This window comes from Oryzias latipes, chromosome 21 (assembly GCF_002234675.1).
Source record: "Oryzias latipes chromosome 21, ASM223467v1".
NCBI lineage: Eukaryota > Metazoa > Chordata > Actinopteri > Beloniformes > Adrianichthyidae > Oryzias > Oryzias latipes.
The window spans coordinates 24665626-24688594 of NC_019879.2; the positions used below are offsets into that span (position 1 = coordinate 24665626).

Genomic DNA, 22969 nt, shown 5'->3' on the forward strand with positions numbered 1-22969 from the left:
TCATCATAAACCCTGTGAATTGGAAATACCATTAAAATTCGATTACAATTAATTGATAAAAATCTGGACTTTCTGATTAATGTACTGATTGTGATTTCAAAGTATATTATACATAATTGTAAATTCTTAAAGGTTAAACCTCACATTTATGGATTACTTAACCTTCTCAAACTATTACCTAAATCTTTACATTACATGAATCACAGGAATGCCCAGACAATGATTGCATAATTTATTTGGTCTATTTAAACTTTGTAATAGTCTCTTTTTTAAGTTGTGTATTTCTTTTCATATTTGTTTTTGTCTACCTTTATCTCATCATTGACACTGATGTCATTGACAGACATGCTGTGATTGTTTGTTAAATACTTGCTTCAATTAAAAAAAACTAAGGCTCAGATTACAACCCATTTCCAAATGGAAAAAAGACACAGTGGCTGTATCGGTCACGTGACTTTTCCTGGATAGATACGCGCACCGACACTGGGTTTCACTTTCTATTCTCCACAGGTGAGTCGACGCGTCTGTGTTGCGGGACCAACCATCAGCATCTGTTTCATTGGAAACATGGCAGCGCAGGCTAGTGGCGGGGTTCCGTTGAGCACGGTCAGTTTCACTTTCTTTGGCTGATTAAAATATGAATTAAAACGTTTACTTCATAATGAAAAAAGGTCGATTTTACATTTGCGGTTGATAAAAAAAATCATAAACACTGCGGTGTTGGTGGTGTTTATCACCATCTAAATAACCCATTAATGTTTAGGATGTTGTTAACTACCCACAAACTAAAATGTTGTAAATTCGAGTTCTGATAATGCAGTTGCACATGAAAACGGCTGGTTACAATTTGGTTAATGCAAATAAATCTAGGCTGTGTTGGCCAGTCTTTACATAGTGTGTGTGTGTGTGGGGGGGGGGGGGGGGGGGGGGGGGTAATCCAGAAAGCAAGATTAACCTACCCTGACTTTAACTCTGAACTCTCATACTGGTGTCCGCCTGAACCTGCTTACTCTGTACAACACTTACGTACAACTGTAATTAAATTATTAAGAAAAAAATAAATTAACATAAATGGCTCATTATCTTTTCAAATGGTAGTTTTGCTTTCGATTTTCTTTTTAAATCCAAACATTGTGATGTTTTTTTATTTGTTGTTTAGAACCTCATAAAATTATTCTTCTGAATCCTTCATGCTGTAAAATACATGCTAGTTGACACTTGGGAATATCTTTAGAGTAACAGATCTTGTGTGTTTTCCTGGAACTTTGCTTTGCATTTAAAGACCCACCATGTCATGATAATCTTTTGATCTTTTGTAAAGCAGTTACAAACACACGTGAGAAAAATCACACATCTGTCTAGGAAAATTTTATATTTAACAGATTTTATCATTATGTTTTTCAAAGATACTGTCTCTCATTTGGAGTTAAAGTTTAACATCAAGTCAAACTAACTTGTTGTTGTTGCAGCTTGCACCCAAGTATCTCCACACCAACTCTACCAGCCACACCTGGCCCTTCGGCGCCATCGCTGAGCTCATAGGTGAGTCATCATCATCAAGTGTATTACCATGTAATCTATTATGGAAATCTAAATAGTAAGAAAAAAAAAGTAGGTGAATGTTTTTGTGATCGTTGCTAATCCCACTTTCCCAGACAATGCCTATGATCCAGATGTCAGCGCCAAACAGTTCTGGATCGATAAAACTATGATTAAAGAAAAACTGTGCCTCACCTTTATGGATAATGGAAATGGACTGGACCATGAAACTATGCATAAAATGCTCAGGTACAGATTATAATATGTTGTAGTTTTTTTAAAGTTATAGAAAATGAGTTCTGTCTTTAAACTTCTCTTTCCATTTCTGAAATGTAAAACAATATTCTTTCCTTCTTTACTTTTGTTTGAAATGCACACCACAGAGACAGATATTTAATTTCATTGCACAAGTACCAAAAACATATATATATTTTGTTCTTATTTTAGTTTTGGATACAGTGACAAGACTGCAAAAAAAGGACACGTGCCCATTGGGATGTATGGAAACGGCTTTAAGTCTGGATCTATGCGTCTGGGAAAAGACGCCATTGTCTTTTCCAGGTCAAAGAGTGGAATGTGTATTGGGATGCTTTCCCAGACCTACCTGGAATTGATTGGTGCCGATCAAATTCAAGTACCGATTGTTTGCATCACAGAGAGGAATTTGAGCAGCTATATCCTTTTTAACTGACAATCTTTCATTTATTCGTTCATCCTATCTGGACGATTGGCGGTTAACCTGTTCTGTGTAACCTGTTTGACTGTTCTGTTTGTCTGAGCTTTGAATTGATCACACATTGTTTTTCTATTTGTTCCAACATGTTCTTTGCCGTTTTCCTTCACTGTCTTCACTTTCGGTTAGAGAGGAGCACAGAGCCAGTCTTCAGGATATTCTGTGCTATTCTCTTTTCAAAACACGAGACGAACTGCTCGCTGAACTGGACGCCATCACCTCTTCCTTCTCACAAACAGGCACACGAATCATCATTTGGAATCTGCGCAGGTCTGTCTGTTAATGTCATTTGGTGTTTTTAATAGTCTTGATATACGGTTGCATCAATACCTCACAGCGAGGAGGTGCTGGTTCAAATCCCGGCAGGGTCCTCTTTGAGTGGAGTTTGCATGTTCTGCAAGAGATTACTCCGGGGACTCCTGCCTCTTTTTACAACCAAAGGTTTATTAGTGGCTCTAAATTTTCCACTTTGAAGTGAAAGCGGCTGGTCTCATAAAGTCGCTCAGTTTTAACAAAAATACCAGCTAAAGCTCCTCTTTAGCGGTGTGGCTTTCTACAGAATCTGGTATCAGACCGTGGAAAAAGTGTACAAAACTATGAAGCTCAGAGACGCTAGTCTTTCTGCGTTCGGCGGCTGTTCGCACTACATCTCCCATGATGCATTGGGTTAAAGTGACAGCATCTCAGCGCACAATAAGTCATCCTTGTTAAACGTCTTGAAACCACAACGAACACACATCAAACAGTTTTTAAATCTTCTAACTTAACTTTTATTGCATCTTTTAGAAAAAAACAGCTGCAGCTTCCAGCTTTTCTGCCACAATTATCATAAAAATGCATGTGAGATTGCAGAGGGGCTGTAGATCAATACAGACAATGAGTTTCTCCTTGTGTTTAAGTTTTGGATACTGGTGTGCCGCGGTATTTTTGTCAAGGTAAAAATGTGCCATGGCTCAAAAAAAGGTTGAAAAACACTGTGCTAAAAACCTGCCCCTCCCACCCACGAAAACGAGCGGGTTCTCACGTGCTGACATAGATAAGTGAGGAACCACCCTCTCCAGGAAGAGTCTGCACTGCCAGTACCGCCTCCAGACTAACACACACACACTTTCTTCACAAAGCCAGCAGTAATTGATAAAAACGCTTTTTGTTTGGATGTTGTTGTTTTTTGTGAGCAAAACTCCAACTCTGGTTGACGTCATGAAATTGGCGACACCCACAAGGAGTGAAAGCCGATGCCTCAGAGATCGAGTCATTTTATTTATTAGGTTGAAAAAGAACTCATTAAAATAACTGATATTTAATTTAAAAAAAATTATTTTGTGTACCAAAGGTGAAATATGATAATATACTTGGATATTGTTTGCTATAAAAGGCTAAAGAATGGCATGGTCTAGTCCAGGGGTGCTCATTACGTCGATTGCGATCGACCGGTCGATCTTCAAGGACATAAGGGTAGATTGCAGGCCAGCAAAGATAAATAAATAAATAAAAATGTACTCCTTAAAAATCCACCAGCCAATCAAAATCCTCACCGAGAAGTACAGGACTTGATTGACATGCAGAATGGCCAATCGGACATCCTCTGATACATACGTCACTGCAGACGCATGTTTAAATACACTGAGCGCAAATTCTGTCTGCCATCAGAAAGTCTCTTCTGCCCCGCGGCACGTCAAGTCCCCGGCAGAAGACCACTCCGGACAACCGGAGTGTTTATTGAAGCCGCCCCGTGTTTCTCTTCCTGCAATCAGCTCTGCAGTTCTCGCCCGATAAATACGTGCTCATTTAGGAAGCTGTTTTTGTCCGTGGCACGCGCTTCATACGGAGCCAGCAGCGCTTTGAAATGCCATGCTCCCGGCATTGAATGGTTTACAACAGAACATGACATATGATGGTCACTGCTTTCTGTCTTAAAACGTCTCATCTGTTAATACAGAAGTATCTCTGTGTAATCTCACTGTGTAGTTTTTAATCATCAGTACATAAAATAATGTTCAATTTTCAAATAAACATGTAACTAATAAATATAACTAACAAACATTTACTAATAGTATTATTAGTAATATCTAATATATATATATGTATATATGTATATATATATACAGCGGGGAAAATAAGTATTGAACACGTCAACATTTCTCTCAAAAAACATATTTCTAATCGAGCTATTGACATATGAAATATTCACCATATGTCGGCATCAACCCAAGTAATGCACACATTGAAAGAAATCCAAACATTTATGTCCATAAATAAAGTTATGTGTAATAAAGTGAAATGGCACAGGGTATAAGTATTGAACACATGAAGAAAAGGAGGGGTAAAAAGGTCTGGCAAGCCAAGAAAGCAGCTGGAGTTTGTCAGTATTCAGAAGGTTAACCTGCCCCCTATTAGTGCAAAGTAATATCAGCTGTTATAGTCCTGATTAATGCCTTTTAAAAAAAAGGTTTCTCACCAGCAAGGTGTTAGACAAGAAGCATTGCATGATGGGTAAAAGCAAAGAGCTGTCCAAAGACCTACGCAACCTTATTGTTGCAAAACACACTGAAGGCATTGGTTACAGGCGCATTTCTAAACTTCTGAAAGTTCCAGTGAGTACCATTGGGGTAAAAGGTAAATGGCGTATACTTACTTCTACCTTCTTACGAAGGCCCAAAGCACTTTACAGTCACAGTCCCATTCACCCATGCACACACACATTCACACACTGGCGCCAACCTCCCACCAGAGGCAAGGTGGAGTTCAGGTCTTGCCCAAGGACACTTCCACACATGGGCATGAAGGCGGGAATCGAACCTGCAATCTTATGATCATGGGTCGACCACCCTACCGCTGCACCATGGCCGCCCACACACACGGGCCATCATCCGGAAGTGGAAAGAACACGGCATTACCATAAACCTGCCACTGCCTCTGCCTCCTTAAATTTAGTGAATAAAACGTGTTTGACACGTAAACATATGCAAACATCTGCAGTAGGGATTCAAAGGTTCAATTTCCCCACAATTGGGTTGAAAGGTGTAAAGTGCAGTCCGGTTTTAAACCAAGAATTGTGGCATACCAAATACTTTCAAAACATAAATGTCTGGTAGCTCGTTATTCTTCCTGATGTGTTTTTTTAACAGAACGGATACAGATGTCCCAGAGTTTGACTTTGAGACGGATCGCTATGACATCCGAATTCCCTCTGAGGTCTATGAGGCAATCGGTGACCCTTCAAAAGTTTCAGACAGGATGACATCCCATATTCCTGAGACTGTTTACTCTCTACGGGTGAGAAGCAGAACACGTCCCCAGCTTTTGTTTAGTATAGAAGTTTGTCTTGGTTGTCTCGGTAGTGCTGTAGTTTGAGTTTGTCTGACTGGACGATGTGCATGAATGAACAAATTGCTCGTCTGCATTGATTAAAGTTACTGTGTTTATTGTGTGCAGGCATATTGCAGCATTCTGTACCTAAAACCTCGGATGCAGGTGGTGTTACGAAGTAAGACGGTCAAAACGGTGCTAATTGCTAAAAGCCTGGCCTGCATGAGAAAGGACTTTTACAAGCCCGTCTTCATGGTATCCTTGCATGGAGGTATCACTGCTGTACTTTTGTAAGTTTATTTTCCTGCTTTAGATGTTGTTTCCTTAAATGTTATTCTAGAACAAACGGATTCCCATACATTTTGGTTTCAACACCAAATCAAAAGATCAGTACGGTGTCATGATGTATCACAAAAATAGGCTGATCAAAGCTTATGAGCGTGTGGGCTGCCAGCTCAAGGTGAGTAGCGTCCACAAAAGACTTTTAACTCAGTATGACCCTCAGGGTTTGTAATGTTAGGATGTGCTGCATTTAACAGGCCAACAACATGGGTGTTGGCGTCATTGGGATCATAGAGTGCAACTTCCTGGATCCAACACACAACAAACAGAGCTTCATTGAGTCTGATAAGTACAGGTATGAACAGAAAATGTGGATTCACAGTTTGAATTGTGTTTTGAATTGTGTTCTTCTTTTCTGAATCAGAATCATGTTTATTGTCCTATGCAAAACTTACACTGATATACGAAATGTCGTTCCAGTACAACCTGAACAATAGTGATGGGTAGATGAGGCCTCGTGAATCGTTTCGACACATTGCCCAAACTGTCTTGATACTGTGTCGATACTGTGTCACTTAATACTGCCTCCTGCTGGACCAAAAATATCACTGCAGGCAACCCAGTTTTGAGAAATTCTGCTGATATACTTATTACATTTAATCTAAACACAATATTTGTCAACATAGTTCCTCGTTCCCATCTCTCGCACTAATGCCCCAGCATTGAGGAAGTGATTTTAAATTTCACAGTTCTGCAGAACAAATGCTACATTTAACCTCCAAAATATAAGATGATTTATTTCAAATAAGAGTCCGTTTGAAATGGATTTGTATTCTGTTGGATCAAGCGGAAACCAAGAGGAACGGGGGCCAAAAAGCCAAAAACACTATTAAAACTATTGAATAATTCTACGAACCTCATTAAACAACACATCCAACATAGGGGTGTTAGAAAAATCGTTTCGGCAATATATCGCGATAGTTCATTTGGCGATACTTGTATCGATTCACAATGCTGCTAGGACGATATTTATTTAATTATTTCTGAGCGTCCTTCAGTGTCTGACTCTTGTTTTCCACTTCCCCTCTGACCGCTATTTGGCAGTAGAGCACACGACGCATCTTTGAGCAGCAATACACCACACAAGACAACAGGAAGACAGTAGCTAGAGGCAGTTTGTTCTGTTGTTATGAGACATAAACTTCTTAGTTTTTACTTGGGATGAGCACTGAACTGAAACTCTGTGCCACGTTGTTGCCAGCAACATATGAACATGCGGATTGAGGTGCTTTTTAGCGGCTCAGATAAGAACGAGTGAAGCACTGCAGCTTCACGGTGGCTAATAGTCTAATGCACTTAGCATCAGCTAAAATTCTATTGGCAAAGTGGGCCAAAGTTCTGCAGAACCTCCAAGCAATGGATTCTAGTTTAGCGACCAGATCGATCAGAGTGATGTGTACAACGCTCTCAAAAAAAAGGGCAGCATTGTGGCGATGACCATTACTGGTTTACTTCCGTTTGTGTGAGAAAGCCTGGCTGCAGCTGCAGTGCAGGCCGTGATGTAAACAAAACATTTTTGACACATTAAGCGTCTCCTTCATCCTGTCATGCTGCTGCATCATCATCACACTTTATTGTTTCTTCAAAGAGTTAGCCCCCCCCCCCCCCCCCCCCCCCACTTCATTTTTTAAGGACCTGTTTTACGCTCTTTTTGAAAGTATTGGAGAAGCTACATTAAGCAATATTGAAAATAAACAGCACTTCATTTCCTTCATCACACTTTAAGATCTTTATTGGTTATGGCACATTCATTCCTTTTTTTTCTTATACTCAAATATATTTTGTTGTGGAAATCAGACAATGTTGACTGACTCCTACCTTTCTATACTATATCGGATAAACAAGATGGCGCCGTGAACGGACGCCTGTTGCCAAAGCTCCTGTAATCATGTTTGTAACATGTTGTAATCTTTTTTTTTTCTTTTTCCTTATTCTTCTCGCCCCAAAGCCGCTGTGTGAGCTGGCGGTCTGAGCTCTGCTCGGAGAAATAGTTCTACCGGGAGACACGGTTCTCCTGAGTCCGGCAGCTCGCTAACCCAGAGCGGCAGGACGTATTGCAGTTTGAAGCGTCCCACATGTAACAAAGCATCCTCCGCTCTCCTCAACTCAAAACTATAAGTCCGGCTGCTCTGCTCAGAGACACAGTCCGCTTGGTCCACCGGTAGCCGAGCCCGAACCGCACAGAGTCCGGACGTCAGAAGGCACTCCTCCCCGGCACCCCCCTCGCGAGCTCAGGGAGAGGCGAGGAGCCCACGGGGCGAGGGCAGAGCGCAGAGGAGTCCGCGCTTCGCACCGTGCATCCGCGGAGCAGCCGGTCGGTCCTGTTTGAGCTCAAAGCTTTCTCTGAAGCACCAAACCATCTATGCATGACATAAACCAGAGCAGTAGTGACACACGATCGGAATAACTGTTTACATGAACAACGGTCGGATCAAAAATCGGCATAACCCACCTATCTTGATCGGAAAGAAGTTTTGATCCTAACGAGTCTGACCGGGGCAGAATATTCCAAACGGCGTGTTTACATGACGCATTTTTCTTCCAATCAGGCATTCTTTCCGATTACTTTTGTCCATGTAAACGCAGCTAGTGGCTGCAAACATTGATGGAGAGGAGGTCACTGAACAAGCTCTTACCCATCATGGACAACCCGGCCGACCCTGTTCTGGACAAACAGTGGAGCTGCTTCTCTAGGATGCTCAGACAGCTCAGCTCCAAAACTGTCCGACACCGGAAATCCTTCCTACCAAATACGACAACACTTTACAGGGTAGCAGATAACTTTTGCACATTTTTGCACATCTTTGCTGGTGCTGTCTGTAAATAGCTCTTTAAATTATACAACCTTATGTGTTTACATTCATGTTAACATCTTTTGTTTTTTATATTCTATTTTCTCTTATGTCTGCTATACTTCTTTTACCGCTACGGTAACAAACAAATTTCCCACGTGTGGGATCAATAAAATATTTCTGATTCTGATTTTAAGTTATGAAAATAAAAGCTATTGGCAAAGCAGATTATCAAAATAAAAGCACTATGAATTTGCCTGGGTAAAAGCAAGTTATATATGAGATACAGTTGCATATGTACCGTATCGCCAGATTCCTGCCAATACATAACCCTAAATTAACACCTTATGTAAAGATTCGGTAAAAAAATTTAAATAAAAAAAGCCAAACACAGGTGGGCGAGGAAAACAGGGGCGCACGAGTTCGAGAATTTTTCAACAGCTGGAAGCTGGGCGCGCAACCGAGGCATCAAAAATGTTTTTTTCCTTCTACTCTGTTAAACTCACCGCTAGACTGATTTAGCGCACAAGTGACAGAAAAATAGCTTAAAGACTCATGATAAAACTAACTAAAACCCACCAAATTGACGCGGAAACTGACCAAATCAAATTTTCTCCGCAAAATCTACATCAAACCCACCCATTTGAGTGGAAGTATAATGTGGCAACACTGCTGGTAGACGCGCCTTCTTGTTTGGCTCCTCTGTGACACACAGACACAGTGGCTATATCTGTCACATGACCTCTCCTAAAGTGAATCTACTTTAGGAGCTCGACATGCAAGCTGACGCGTCGGTGTTGCTGGACCCATCACTACTGAACATCAGAGATACAACAGAAATACACACATACAGTTCAAAGTTGACTGAGGCACAGTCACGTTAGGTGCACCTTTTGTATTTACTCTTTATTAAACATTCCTGTAAGTTTAACCAGATTTACTTCTCTAAACAGAAGAACCACGAACAATTTAGCAATAAAACTTGATGAATACTGGAAGGAGATGCAGCACAGGAGGAAAAAAGAAAACCCAAACAACTCCATACCGGTGGAGGACACCATGTAGGTATAATCTGCTCTGACTGGCACCTTGTAATCATGGAAAGTAGTTGAACCAAACTGACTCTTCAGGAAGCGACCGGACCAGAACTGGGTGCAGTGTGATGGCTGCCTGAAGTGGCGCAGAGTCCCAGATGGGATTGATTGCAAGAAGCTGCCGGATGAATGGTTCTGCCGGATGAACCCGGACCCTCAGTTCAGGTAAAATGATGTTAGTCTTCTTGATTTTGGTTTGATACTTTGGAAATATTGAAAGTCTTACTTTTGGCCACTTGCTCCTAATTGAATTAGTTGTGTATAGTTAAGAAAACGCTCTTCAAAAAAAGGTCTCATGTTGAGTGACAACCAGGCTACATGGAGAAGATGCAAGAACTTTTCTTGACCTTAAGAAAAACAGCAACTCCCATTAATTAAGCTCCAGCTGACCCACGGCGAAGCACGGCTGTCATGCTGACCCAGCCGTCGCCCAGCGGGATCCTCGGTTCTCCTTCCTCCGCGGAGCTCGGCGGCTGGCTGCTGAGCGCTGGCATAGACCCAGCCGTCCCCCAGCACCTGGGTCCGCTCCAGCCGCGGGGAATGTGTTGATCTAATATATTTTTTCAAATGTTAACGCATATGATTTATAAAAAAGGTGCTCAATAGCCCTGGACCTATTGTCCTGCTACAACAAAGATGATTTTCCTGCCAACAGACCGTCAGCAGCCGTCTCGCTGCATGTCTGCATTTAAAGCACGAAGAGAACGTTTCTCATTAAAATGCAGAATAAAACAGAAACATTTTTCTTTAGAAATGCATTTGTAGTTCACTCTGTGTTAATATAAAACTTTTGTCACAATTGAACGTTTATCAGAAGAGTTATTGAAGCAGGAAGTCCGAATCTGTGAAGATCATTCTAACTTTACAAAGTCCTCTGAATCCTGCACTCTGGTTTTAGTTTTGACACAAGTGAATGTGTCAGAATTCAGAGCGCAGTTGTAGCGCACTTGTGATTTGCGCCAGCAGATTCGAGCACACGCAGAAGCACATTTGAGAAGTTGTAATCACAGATTTGAAGTCTTAACTCTAAATGAACACATGCAAATGGGAATTTGTTTGTTCACAGCAGAAGATTTTTACACACAGATGCAGATTTTTGGTGTGCAAGTTCTCACATTCTATATTACAAGTTCTCAGATCAAATCAACAAGTGCGTTCTTTTTGGAGCATATTTACCTTTATAACTGTGATTTGGACAGCAGAGAGCTTGTTCAGGAAATCAAGAACTTGCCTAACTTGCCATCAATGACTCTAAGTCTCCTTGAGCTCATCATTTCCATGTCTGATAAGGATCTATCAGAAATCTATTCTAACTTTTGGACTGCTCTCAGGATTGGACTCACCTTGCCAGTCACTGTGGCTCAAGCAGAGAGGAGCTTTTCAAAACTCAAGTTGACCAAGTCATACCTAAGGTCACCAATGTCTCAGGAGTGACTCGCTAACCTTGCCGTTGTTAGTATCAATCATTCAGTGGGGGAGCAGATTTTATGGGATGACGAGTTTGCATCAAGGAAGGCTAGAAAGGTTAGGTTTTAGTTAGTGTTTTCTGTTCTTAATGCAATGGTGCTGGGGTTGGACTCTCTACCACTCTGGAGTTGCTCATGGTGAAAGGCAGCAGGCTGGTGTGGGCTTACTTATGAGCCCCAATCTCAGCCGCCAAGTGTTGGAGTTCATCTCAGTGGACAAGAGGGTCATGTCCCCCGCCTCCGGTGGTTTCGGCTTACGGTCCAAACAGCAGTTTGAAGTAACCAGCCTTCTTGGCGTTTCTGGAAGGTGTACTGGAAAGTGCCCCAACAGGGGTCTCCATTGTCCTCCTGGGGGACTTCAATGCCCACATGGGCAATGACAGTGGCACCTTGAGGGGCGTGATTGCTGATCTGATCTCTGATCTGAACCCAAGTGGTGTTTTGTTATTGGATTTCTGTGCTTGTCATAGTTCCTCCATAACGAACACCATGTTCGAGAACAAGGGTGTCCATCAATACACCTGGCATCAGGACAACCTAGGCAGGAGGTCAAGGATCGACTTTGTAGTTGTTTCAGGTGACCGTCAGCCTTGTGTCCGGGAATGGATGAAGTCCGCCCTGAGTACCTCAAGTCTCTGGATGCTGTGGGAGTGTCTTGGCTGACACGTCTCTACAGCATCTCGTGGCAGTCGGGAAAAGTACCACTGGATTGGCAAACAGGGGTGGTGGATCCTCTCTTTAAGAAGAGGTACCGGAGGTTGTGTTCCAACTACCCCAGATCCAGGAACAACAGTGCGTTTTCCATCCTGGTCGTGGAACAGTGGACCAGCTCTAGGGTGCTGGAGGGTTTGTGGGAGCTTGCTCATCCAGTCCATATGTGTTTTGTGGATTTGGAGAAGGAGTTTGACAGCGTCCCCGTATCCTGTGGAGGGTGCTCTGGGAGTATGGGGTCCAGGGAGCCTTACTGAGGGCTGTCCGGTCTCTGTATGACTGGAGCAAGAGCTTGGTTTGCATTGCCGGTAGTAAGTCAGACCTGTTCCCAGTTCACGTTGGACTCTGGCAGGGCTGCCCTTTATCACCAGTTCTGTTCATAGTTTTCATGGACAGAATTTGCAGCAAGGGGCCGGAGGGGGGCTGGTTTGGGGACCACAGGATTTCCTCTCTGCTCTTTGCAGATGATGTTGTCCTGTTGGGTTCATTGAGCCAGGACCTCCAGCGTGCATTGGGGCGGTGTGCTGTCGAATGTGAAACGGCTAGAATGAGGGTCAGCACCGCTAAATCTGAGGCCATGGTTCAGGTTTGGTAGTGACGGATGGATGGCGTTCAGTTGAATTCACAGAAGTGTCATTGTTTGAAAATTGATGATGGAGTCTTTGACATATCAAAATACATCTGTGAAGGAAAAAGCCTGGAGCGAGATTTGTTATATTTGAACAATTTCAACATTTCACACAAAGCCTCTTGCAAATGTGAGTACATGGGCTAGTATCAGTTAGCAACAGGCCAGTGTGAACACTATATGTTAAAAGTGCATTCAAGAACCTGCGTTCAACGGGTTCTTGAATGGACCACACATGCTCATTGTGGACGTAGTATTAATGTTTCTCCTTTTTGCTCCTTCAGGAGCTGCAACGTAGAGGAGGAGCCAGAAGACTCAGATGATGAACAACCATCATATCGCAAAACCTACAAAGAACAGTGAGATCGGTTTCATTTTCAGGAGGGAAATATAAAAAAAATACTTGCATGAATTTTTAAACAACTTAATTTACTACAGGGAGAGGGAGGACAAGATGAAAAAAGAGAAAATACAACAGGTACACCATCTGCTACTGTGAAGCAGTTTTATTTAATTCTGTTATTTAAATGTTTTACTGCTAAAGTTAATATTCAATTCTTTAAATATTTTGAAATGTTTTCTGTTGTAAGGCTCGACAAATTCTTGAACAGCAGGAGAAGGAGCGTTTTGCTGCGATCGCGGCACAAAACAGCGCTCTCAAAAAGCAACATGACAAGCTGAGACGACAGCTGCGTCAAATGGTACATCTGCTTCATTGCTGAAACGCGACCTTTGCATATGCTTTGAATGTACGGTCACAAAAGATGCTTAGATCCGGTGGAAACAAGAACCATTGGCTGCAAAGTTCGACTGGGGTGAGTGTTGCCAGACAGCAGAGGGTAGAGGCGTGGAAGAGTTTAGCAGAGGTGGCTTTTGTGGTGATGGAGACACTGTCAAATGAGGTTAAACAGGACCATGATGTTTGCAGATGACACTGTGATCTTTAGTGGGAACAGGTGGAGGAACATCTAGAGGTGGAGCTTTGGGAAGGAGAAGAATGAAGGTCAGCTCCAGCAAGACAGCGTATTTGTGTGTAAAGGAACGCATCTCAAGTGGAATAATGAGGTTACAAGGAGCAGAGAGGCAGAAGGTGGAGAACTTTAAGTTCTTAAACTCAACAGATTATGGAAAAGAGGTGAAGAGTCGTTTGTAAAGTGATTGACAAGTGTCGGCAAGAATGAGAAGAAAAGCATAGAAGACTGGTGAAAGCAGCAATGTAGTTGGTGATTTAGAGACAGGAGGCTGAGCTGGAGGTGGCAGAGCTGTTAATGTTTAGGTTCTCTTTGGGATTGACAAGGATGGATACGAACAGGAATAATAGGATTTTATAAATTGAAAACGTTCAGGCTTTTAGTCGATTTCTATGGAAATGTTCTTCATCTTAAAATGCAATCTCACAGCATGCATAGAGTAAAGCTACATACCAGTAAATGTTTTACAGTTGTTTTTTGTGATTTATAACCAAGAATCATATTTAAAACTGTTATTTGAAAGGGATGCCAATAATAAGTGAAATAATATAGAAAAATAATATTGAAGAAAAATGAAAAAAAGAAAACCCTGAAAATAATTTCTGTCCAGGCTGCGGTCCAGCTTGGGATGCAACCATTTACTTTCCCAATGATTCGGTTCACAGTTTTTTTTCAGTCGATACGGTATATGATCTGTGTATTGCAAAGCAACAACATTCACTCATTCATTCAACTTAAAAAAACGTTTTTTCCCTTTGGGTTCAGGGGGCTCCTGGAGCCTATCCCGGCCACTCGTGGGCGAAGGCAGGGTACACTCTGGACAAGTCGCTAGTCTGTCGCAGGACCATAATCACACACCCATTCACACCTAGGGGCAATTTAGAGTAACCAATTAACCTTTGAAGCATGTTTTTGGACAGTGGGAGGAAGCCGGAGTCACCGGAGAGAACCCACGCAGGCACGGGGAGAACATGCAAACTCCACACAGAAAGGTCCCCCGTTGATATTCTGTTTCAGGTCCCGGGGGGCCTTCTTGCTGTGAGGCAAGACCGTTAACCATTGGGTGCAGCCAAAGCAAAAACAAAATATAAAATGTGTGTCGTGTGACACACATTTTGTGACGTGTGACGTAATAAAACAATAAATCCTTCTTAAATTTAGCAAAACGCCTGTTTAATACGTTCAATGTAAAGAGACTGGATTGCAGTATGGATGCAATAATTCACTTTCCCTTTGATTCGGTTCATTGCTGTAACATACAGTTCCGTTTTTGATCCAGAATTGAGTCATCCCCAAATCCAACAGGGTTTTTGTTTTTCAGAACACGCTAGAATTAATTCAGAATGTATCACAGAAATATGTTGGTTGGATTTACGGCTTACATCGATGACCAAACGTGTTTAAGATGATCAATAGTTCACAGGGACTCTGTCTCTTGTGCAGTCTCCTTCTACCTCCTCAAACGTGGGCAGCAGCTCCCTCCAGGAAGGTACTGTGAGGGCTGTGACCCCTCCCCTCAGAACTACTACTATTTCACAAGCGGGTAAGGAAAGCGCTCCTTGTTCAATCCTTTGATTTTTAAATAGTTTGAAATATTTTTTTTTCTTTGAGCAGCGATGAGTCCTTCCATGAACAACGGACTTCCAGTGGTTACTGTTGTGTCTTTGGTGTCTGCCAACCCCCCTGCTCTGTGAGTGACTCCTACACTGCAAAAAAAGAAAAGTTGGTAGAACTTAAAATTGTAAGGCAACAAACTTCGGTAAAATTTTGAGTTAAGGACCGAAACTCAATATTTTAAGTTTTGTGTTTTGGTTGTTTTCAAACTCATTTATCTAAGTTCTTCTAATTCAGTTGTAAGTTGTATGAACTCAAAAGTTCAAGTTGGATTAACTTTGAATCGTAATTTTGAGCAACTCAGATTTAAGTTACAGTGACCTAAAATGTCACGTCATCCTAGTTCTGAATCTTAATTTTTCACAACTCATGCTTAAATGTACAAACTTAATTTTTTAGGCTGTAACAACCGTAAATTCCGATTATTGATGGCTTCTCCAAAGGTTGAAATAACTTAAATTTGAGTTTTGAGAGCACCTCTGTTTTTGACTTTGAATACAGCTTCATAATTACACATAGTTTTTACCCTGCCACATTTCCATATTTCTTTATACAACCTAGATCTTTTCAAGATCATTCGGGCACAGGTGAGTAGTTACTGCTCACCTGCATGTGTGCAGTGGGACAAATATTTAAATTTGTCCATACCCTATGACTACAACAACATGAGGGTCACTTCTCTTCATAGCTCTCTAACTCAAGGTGTGGGAATCAACACTTCCCATGAGTCTTAGTTGCCATGGGCGGGGCTAAGGCCCGGTTCACCAAAGCATTGTTTACAAAATGGCTGAAGCCCTGGGGGTGTTCCAGAAAGAAGGTTATAGTTACAACGGTAAGTTTGTGGCTAAGGACGTTGATAACCTAAGCTTTCAGTTCCAGTGTTTCAGGATATGCCAAGTTGCCATAGCAACTCATGCTCTGAACATAACCTGGTCTGGAGCAGGTTTAGTTGAAGGTTAGTTTGTTTACAGAGAGGTGAAGCAGCATGGTGTGTCCATTTGAAGATGATTTAGTGGATGAAGAAGCTCAGATAATACTTTTTCCACCATGAGAGGGTGATAAAACCACATATGGATGTTGGAAAGATAAACTTTTTTACTTTGATCTAACGTAATTATTTGCTTCAGTTAAGATAAATATATTTTTTTGTGTAGTCATCTTAAAAATAACATGTAGTTATCAGACAGTTATTTTACTTTCATTCAAATTAATTCAATTAAGTAGGTGTAACTTTGATGCTGCTGTTAGATCGGCACCGCAAGGAATTGTGGGATACAACGTACTTTATGTACTTGCTAATACTTATGTCATTAAATAAGAGTTAAAACTTCTGCAGACACTTCTTAACAAACCACTCAATCAGTGGACATTGCCAACTCCAAAAGTTGGCATTCCCGCATTTCACAATTAAAAAAGATAAGTTCACAGAACTTTATCACACTGTAATGAAATACAACTTAGATATATAAGTACAGACAACTCAATAAATAATGTTGAACTGTACGACTACCTTAACTTGCTGAACTGACTTAAATTGTTGAATTGATTAGTAGAACTTAGATTATATAGTTATTACAACATAAAAGATTTTGTTAAGTCAAAAAATTTAAGTTGGATTTATTACAGTGTAAGACTGAAGTGTTGATTATGCAGAATATATCTGGATTCCATCTACTGTTTTTGCCCTGTTGGTGCCAATATTTTGTCCTCTTTTAGAATTTTAAAATCCAGTTTTATGCAGTTATATCAATAGATTTTTTTCCTTTTCTTTTTTGCTCACCTTTCTTGCGTTCGAATTTTCTCACTACTCACTACTTAGAGCAATATATAGTGTGCTCGCCATTTTTTTAGGCTGTTCAAATCTACAATTCTAACATTTAATGCCCTGATAGTTTCCCAGAAGTCTCTGCAACAAAACTATTTTCCATTGATGGTCACTAGATTGGCAAATCTAAAAATACACCAAAATGCATTGCGTTTGGATGATTTACTGTTTGAAATTAATGTATTTAAATGTATTTTTTATAAATCATTTAACTTTCAGGATACAGTGGATTTGTAGTCTTCATAAAAGGTTCATATTTATTATTTTTTTTACATCTGCAAATGGATGAGCTGAGCGTAATTCTACGTTCACACCGACTGTAACTGACTTATTAAATTTGTGTCTGCTGCCTCTTTTTCGATGCTCCTCAAATTTGCTGCTCAATACTTCTGTTACTGCAGGGGTTTTGGGAAGCACCCAGGTGCAGAGAGGAGGAGCCAGAAGGTTCCAGGAACACAGGTCTTTAAGAACTGATGAGTCCAAAAATACTAAACAAAATCACTGCAGCAGGCAGGCAAACTTGAAACTCGAAAACACTTTAAGGACAGAGGAACTCGGGAGCATCAAACAACATCAAAACTATGGATCAGCACAGGAGGAAGGGAAAGACAGGATTTAAATACATACAGAACAGACGAGACACAGGTGGAAACAATGAGAGCCGATGGGGACTAAAAGTACAACACGAAACAACAGCAAAACAGAAAGCCTATCAAAATTAAACAGGAACTGAACTCAAAACTATGACAGAAACAAAAGAGAACCAGAACACAAAAGCAAGGAAACTAAAACTGTGACAACTTCTCCAAAAAATTATTTATAAACCTGAGGCTCCAGTTGCAAGTGGGAGGAGCTACTATTATGTTTAAGCATTGACTGTATATCTCATTTCCAATGCCCAGAAGACACAGATGATGTTGAGAGTTCAGGTTTATTTATTTTAAAAAGAGCTTTTTCAAAAGTATTGATACGCACATTTCCATGTCTGAGTTCATGAGGTCATTTAAAGTCTTTTTTTTCACCTTCTACTCCAAGAGCTGCATCTGAATGACGTCACTTTCAGCAGAGCTTCTGTGTCTCTGTAACCCGGTTTGGTAACTTGCTGCCCCAAGGACAGAAAAAATAAAAACAAAAATCATAATCTCTCAATGCAAATTAAAAAAATTATCATGAAGACCCACTCCAAACATCTTCTGATCTATTTTAAAGATCAGTGGCAGGACGGAGAGCATATCTATGTTTGCCATGAATGACATATGACGTGAATAATTAATTCATTCACATAAATTAATTATTGCGTAGGAACAAGATATTGTTTTGTGGGAACGAGATATTATTTCGTTCGCACAACTAAATTATTGCGTGGTGGGAACTAGGGACCGGTATCGTTAAGGCTTTAACGGTACTACTACTCTTATTGGTACTGCTTATCGATCCGGTATTCTAACAAAACTTTTATCGATACTTTTTGTGGATGAAAAATAAATAAATAAATAACAAATTAAGAACAAAGTGTTTTATTTCCTCGTTATGCAACAACATTGTTTTCTTTTAACAAAACAATTTACTTTATACATGATAATGTAACAATACAAACCTGGTGGGCGTGTGGATGTGCTAGACCAGGGGTCGGCAAACTGGACCTCTCAAAGAAAAATTTTGATCAGTTTCCCACTGAGATGAAAGCAGAGAGGGAGCCGCAACACTAGGTGTGTTAGAAAAAGGTTTTTGCCGATATCTAGTGATAGTTCATTTGGCCATACTTGTATTGATTCGAAATGCTGTCAGGATATTTATTTCCTAATTTATTTTAATTATTTTTATTCTTTATGAGCGTGATGTTTCCTTTGATCTTTTGTCCATTTTCCACAACCTTGAACAGACATTTCCATCTGTCAAACACCCAGAGTTAAGATGAATGAGATGATGGAAACAAATTCACTTTGATGCAGAGTCCTTTTTATTTTTTGTTTTATTTAAATCCAGTAAACCCAATAAATTATATTAATTTTTTGAATGATAACTATTTTTTATTAGTAAGCAGCTGTTAGTTTGTCTGGAATCATAAGCGGTGAGTCTAAGCCCCGCCCCCGCCTCTCTACCTGTTCGTTGTTTCCCCCACATGGAACCCACCCTCCAGTGTGTTCAACATACGGTCATCATAGGAGCACGGTGACAAGATAGTAGGGGCGCCCTGACACAAATTTAATTCATTTTACGCAGAAATGGGTGGTCTTAGTCCAGGGGGATAAAAGGATTATTTGGGGGGGGGGGGGGGGGGGGGGCGCTCATGTGTCCCTACGATATCGCCACTGACTGTCTTTGTAGAAGAACTTTACATCCCATAACAGACTCTGTAGACACACCCACTCCGTGCGTTCACGCTGCTCTCTTCCTCCTGCTTACTCGCTCTACCTGACAGTGTTAAAGGCACCATGACAATCTGAGAGCATGATAGTTATTTTACAAAACCCCAGAGAACCGCAGCACAAGGAGGAAAGAGCCGCATTTTGGAGCGTTTAGCTCTTTCCGCCATCGTATATCTTTGGTAGCGTTGTGTCCACGTCCTTGTCGGGTCTGTGCGCACGCCGCGTACTGTCTGAACAACAGCCCCGCCCTCCGTGCACACAAATAGCCAGACAGACCCCTCCTCTTCAGCTAAAATAGCTAAATTAATATAATCATTAATTAACGGAAAATTGACTGAACTGGTGAGTTCAATATGGCAGATAGCGTTATTTTGTGGGACACACAAAAAAAAGCGACTTCTCCAGTACCGATATCAGAACCGTTGAGATCAGATCTTAACGATACTGCGGTCTTGAAGAATGTTGCCCCAGGGCTCGTTCAATACCGGGGCTCCGTACCCATCCCTAGAGGGAACGAGATATTCTTTTGTGGGAACAAAATATTTATTGTTTTACCGATGTCATTTCATGGGCTCAGTACACCTCGATATCAATAAAGAAATACGCAATTTGAAGCTTAATCTTCTGAACATTTCCCCTCATCATGAAAGAAATGTTACAAGAACATGTTAAATACACCCAAACCACCATTTTCATTAGAGTAGGAATTTACATTTTATGAGGAGAACGATCAGGTTCTCCTCCATGTTTGTTTTGGACAAAATAACGAATATATTAGCATATATTTAATATTTTAATATCACATAAAAGTCACACCTGAGTATGTGGCATCCCTGGCAAAAACATGCAAAAAAAACAACAAACATCACTTTACTCCAAAAAATACGGTATATAGTCTTTTAAGGTTTGGGCAGTGATTGACTTTGTCTGCTTCTTTTTTAACGATGATCCTAAGTTTGTTGTTTTTGCTTTTCAACAGAAAAAGAACACAGCCTTCTCCTCTAAGTACACCAAAAAGGCCCAGAGTGAATCTCCCACACAGGATCTCTGGAACATTGGCAGAAAGGGACACACGCTCTCCATCTGTGCCCCCTCATATGGAGGATTTAGACGACACCACCACCATTAACTACATTTCCATTTTGGAGTCTAGTAGCACTCCAATGCCAGCAAAGCCTGTTGATGATGTAACCAAAGTGCAAAAGGAGCAGACAGAAGAGGGCGTAAATGGTGTCAGCATGCTGTTGGATTGCACTGACGACGCTGCCGTGGAGTCCCCCTCGGAAAAAAACACTGCAGAAACGGGACGTCCCACAGTCACCGTCAGTGGGACGGAGGAGAGCCAAAGTCTAGCTGAAGGGAATCAAACTGTTGAATCAAACAGAGAGACACATGTTGAGAAGAGTACTACTGAGGTACAGAAGCAGCAGGATGATCTGTTGGAGCTTCTCCAAGACGCCATCCAGGAGAGAGACGGCTTCAAAGAGGAGCTGCAGAAAGTCACCTGCCAGCTGCAGGAAATGCAAAAAAAACTGTCTGAGGCGAGCCAGAAGACGAGCTCCAAGCAGTCATTCCAGGCGGAGAAAAGTGAAGAAAGGGACTACAAGGCTTTGTTTGAGAGGGTCAAGCAGAAAGTGCAGGATCTGATGAAAGATAAACAGGCTTTAATAGCAGCTGCAAGAAGAGAAACTAAGCTTAGTGCTGAAGAAAAAGACATTGATGAGATTTCACTTCAAGTTGGATGTTTGGTGCAGGAGCTGGATAAAAGAAACCAGGAGCTGGACGAGCTCCGTTTACAGGTGGGTAACTCAGTTTCTAATGTTCACATGTCTTGATAAAACATTTCTTACTTGAACACTAACATAGACTGACTCTGAAAGGCTGCAGTTGTTTTAGTATCAATTGATTGTAAAACTAAAGGGTGGGATGAGGGTCAGAACCATCAAGTCCAAGCCCGTGGAACTTGATCAGAGGAAGGTAGTTTGTCTTCTCCAGGTGGGTAGAGAACTCCCGCCCCTGGTGGAAGAGTTTAAGTATCTCGGGTTCGTGAGAGAGGGAAGATCGGAGCGTGATATTGACCGGTGGATTGGAGCTGCGTCTGCTGTTATGCCGTCACTGCACCAGTTCGTTGTGGTGAATAGAGAGCTGAGCCAGTTGGCGTCTAGCTGCCAGGGCTTGGAAAACGTTAAAACCATAAGTGTCACAGTGATGAATAAAAAGCAAATGAAATGTAAACGATAATATTATTGATTTAAGCAGCTCATTTCGTATTTTGGTTTCATCAACATGCTCTAAACCTGTTACTGTTCTCCATTGGTGTTCACCATCAGCTCAACAGCCTGGAAGAGGAAAGATTAAGGCTGGCTGCTGAGTGTGCAGAGAAACCAGGAGGATCAGCAGAACCTGATGAAGCCAGGAGGAGGTTTGTCTGTTGATAAATCATTCTACTATATTGAGAGTTAAATGACTAACAATCACCTCTAAAACTGTTTTTTGTTTTGTCCCTTTAGTTTGATTGAACTGCGTCAAAACGTCGGGCGGCTTCTTGTCTCCTCCATGCCGGCTCTTGAATTGGATCAAGTGAATTATGAATGTAACGTCATCGATGAAATCCTGGAGCAATACCTGTCCGGCATAGATTCCAACTGATGCCCCCCCCAAAATAAAGACATATTTTACAGATGAAAAAGGTGGAACGCTCATCATGATGGTCCTGCATAAACCTGGACTGATGAAAATGTCCCTTTCAATCACAAAAACAATCCTTTGGGTCTGGGAAGAACTTTCTTAAAAACGCTTGTAAAGCCATTTCTTTCTTTTCAGTGTTAATACTGTCTGTTATTTTTCACTCATTTCAAACCCTGTTTAATGTTTTCTTTTTTATACTCAAGCAAAAAAAATACAAATAAAAGAACTGCATATGTTTTTAAACTGTTTTATTACATTTATTGTTATTATATATTTGCTTTGCTTCTCACTCCTATATAGATCATGAGATGAATTCTTGTGTGACCATCTATGGTAGTATGGATGCTCGAACTGTTTTGTTGTAAGAGTTTTCTTTCCCGGAAGCAAATTCAGACACAGTGACATTTCACACGCAGGAGTGCGACACCAGCTTTAAACTGTTGTTTTTAAGATGCTGTGTAGACGTTTTTTTCTCTTTTGCAGCTGTGTGATTTTCTGCTCTTTTCAATCCTTTAGAGCTGCCAAAGAAATTGTAATCTATGGGCCGCCCTAAATTCAATAAATGCGGAAGGCAGACATTTGGGAACTCAGAGCTGATTTGGAGATTTGCATGAGTAAATGTTCTGTCTGTCTCTCCTCAAGAAAGGCATCTAGTGAGTCTGTGTCCTTCCTTTCTTCATGCATATATTTGGGAAATGTTGGTTTATCTCTAAATTCAACAATATGAAAAACCCAATAATTGAAACATTATTTGCAAAAGCTATTTTTTTGTGATTAATATACACACAAGTACTGGTACACACATACAGTGCACAGCATAAATGAGTACACTCCACTACATTTATCAGAAAACCTTTACTGTCCCTTCAAAATCAAGATTTTCTGTGA

The 22969-nt window shown here is 41.0% G+C and overlaps 1 protein-coding gene across 1 annotated transcript; it reads left to right on the top strand.

Annotated features, from left to right (window-relative positions):
• The first annotated feature begins 320 nt into the window (after window positions 1-320).
• Window positions 321-22671, top strand: LOC105356846 (MORC family CW-type zinc finger protein 3-like). The gene is made up of 19 exons (XM_023950535.1): window positions 321-606; window positions 1470-1542; window positions 1656-1788; window positions 1987-2213; window positions 2392-2542; window positions 5401-5548; window positions 5708-5836; window positions 5922-6041; window positions 6121-6218; window positions 9669-9776; window positions 9846-9974; window positions 12899-12973; window positions 13053-13092; window positions 13205-13315; window positions 15029-15128; window positions 15200-15275; window positions 20373-21192; window positions 21724-21815; window positions 21904-22671. Exons 1-19 carry the CDS (start codon window positions 568-570, stop codon window positions 22040-22042), a joined length of 2808 nt encoding a protein of 935 aa, XP_023806303.1. The 5' UTR covers window positions 321-567; the 3' UTR covers window positions 22043-22671.
• The last annotated feature ends 298 nt before the right edge of the window (window positions 22672-22969 follow it).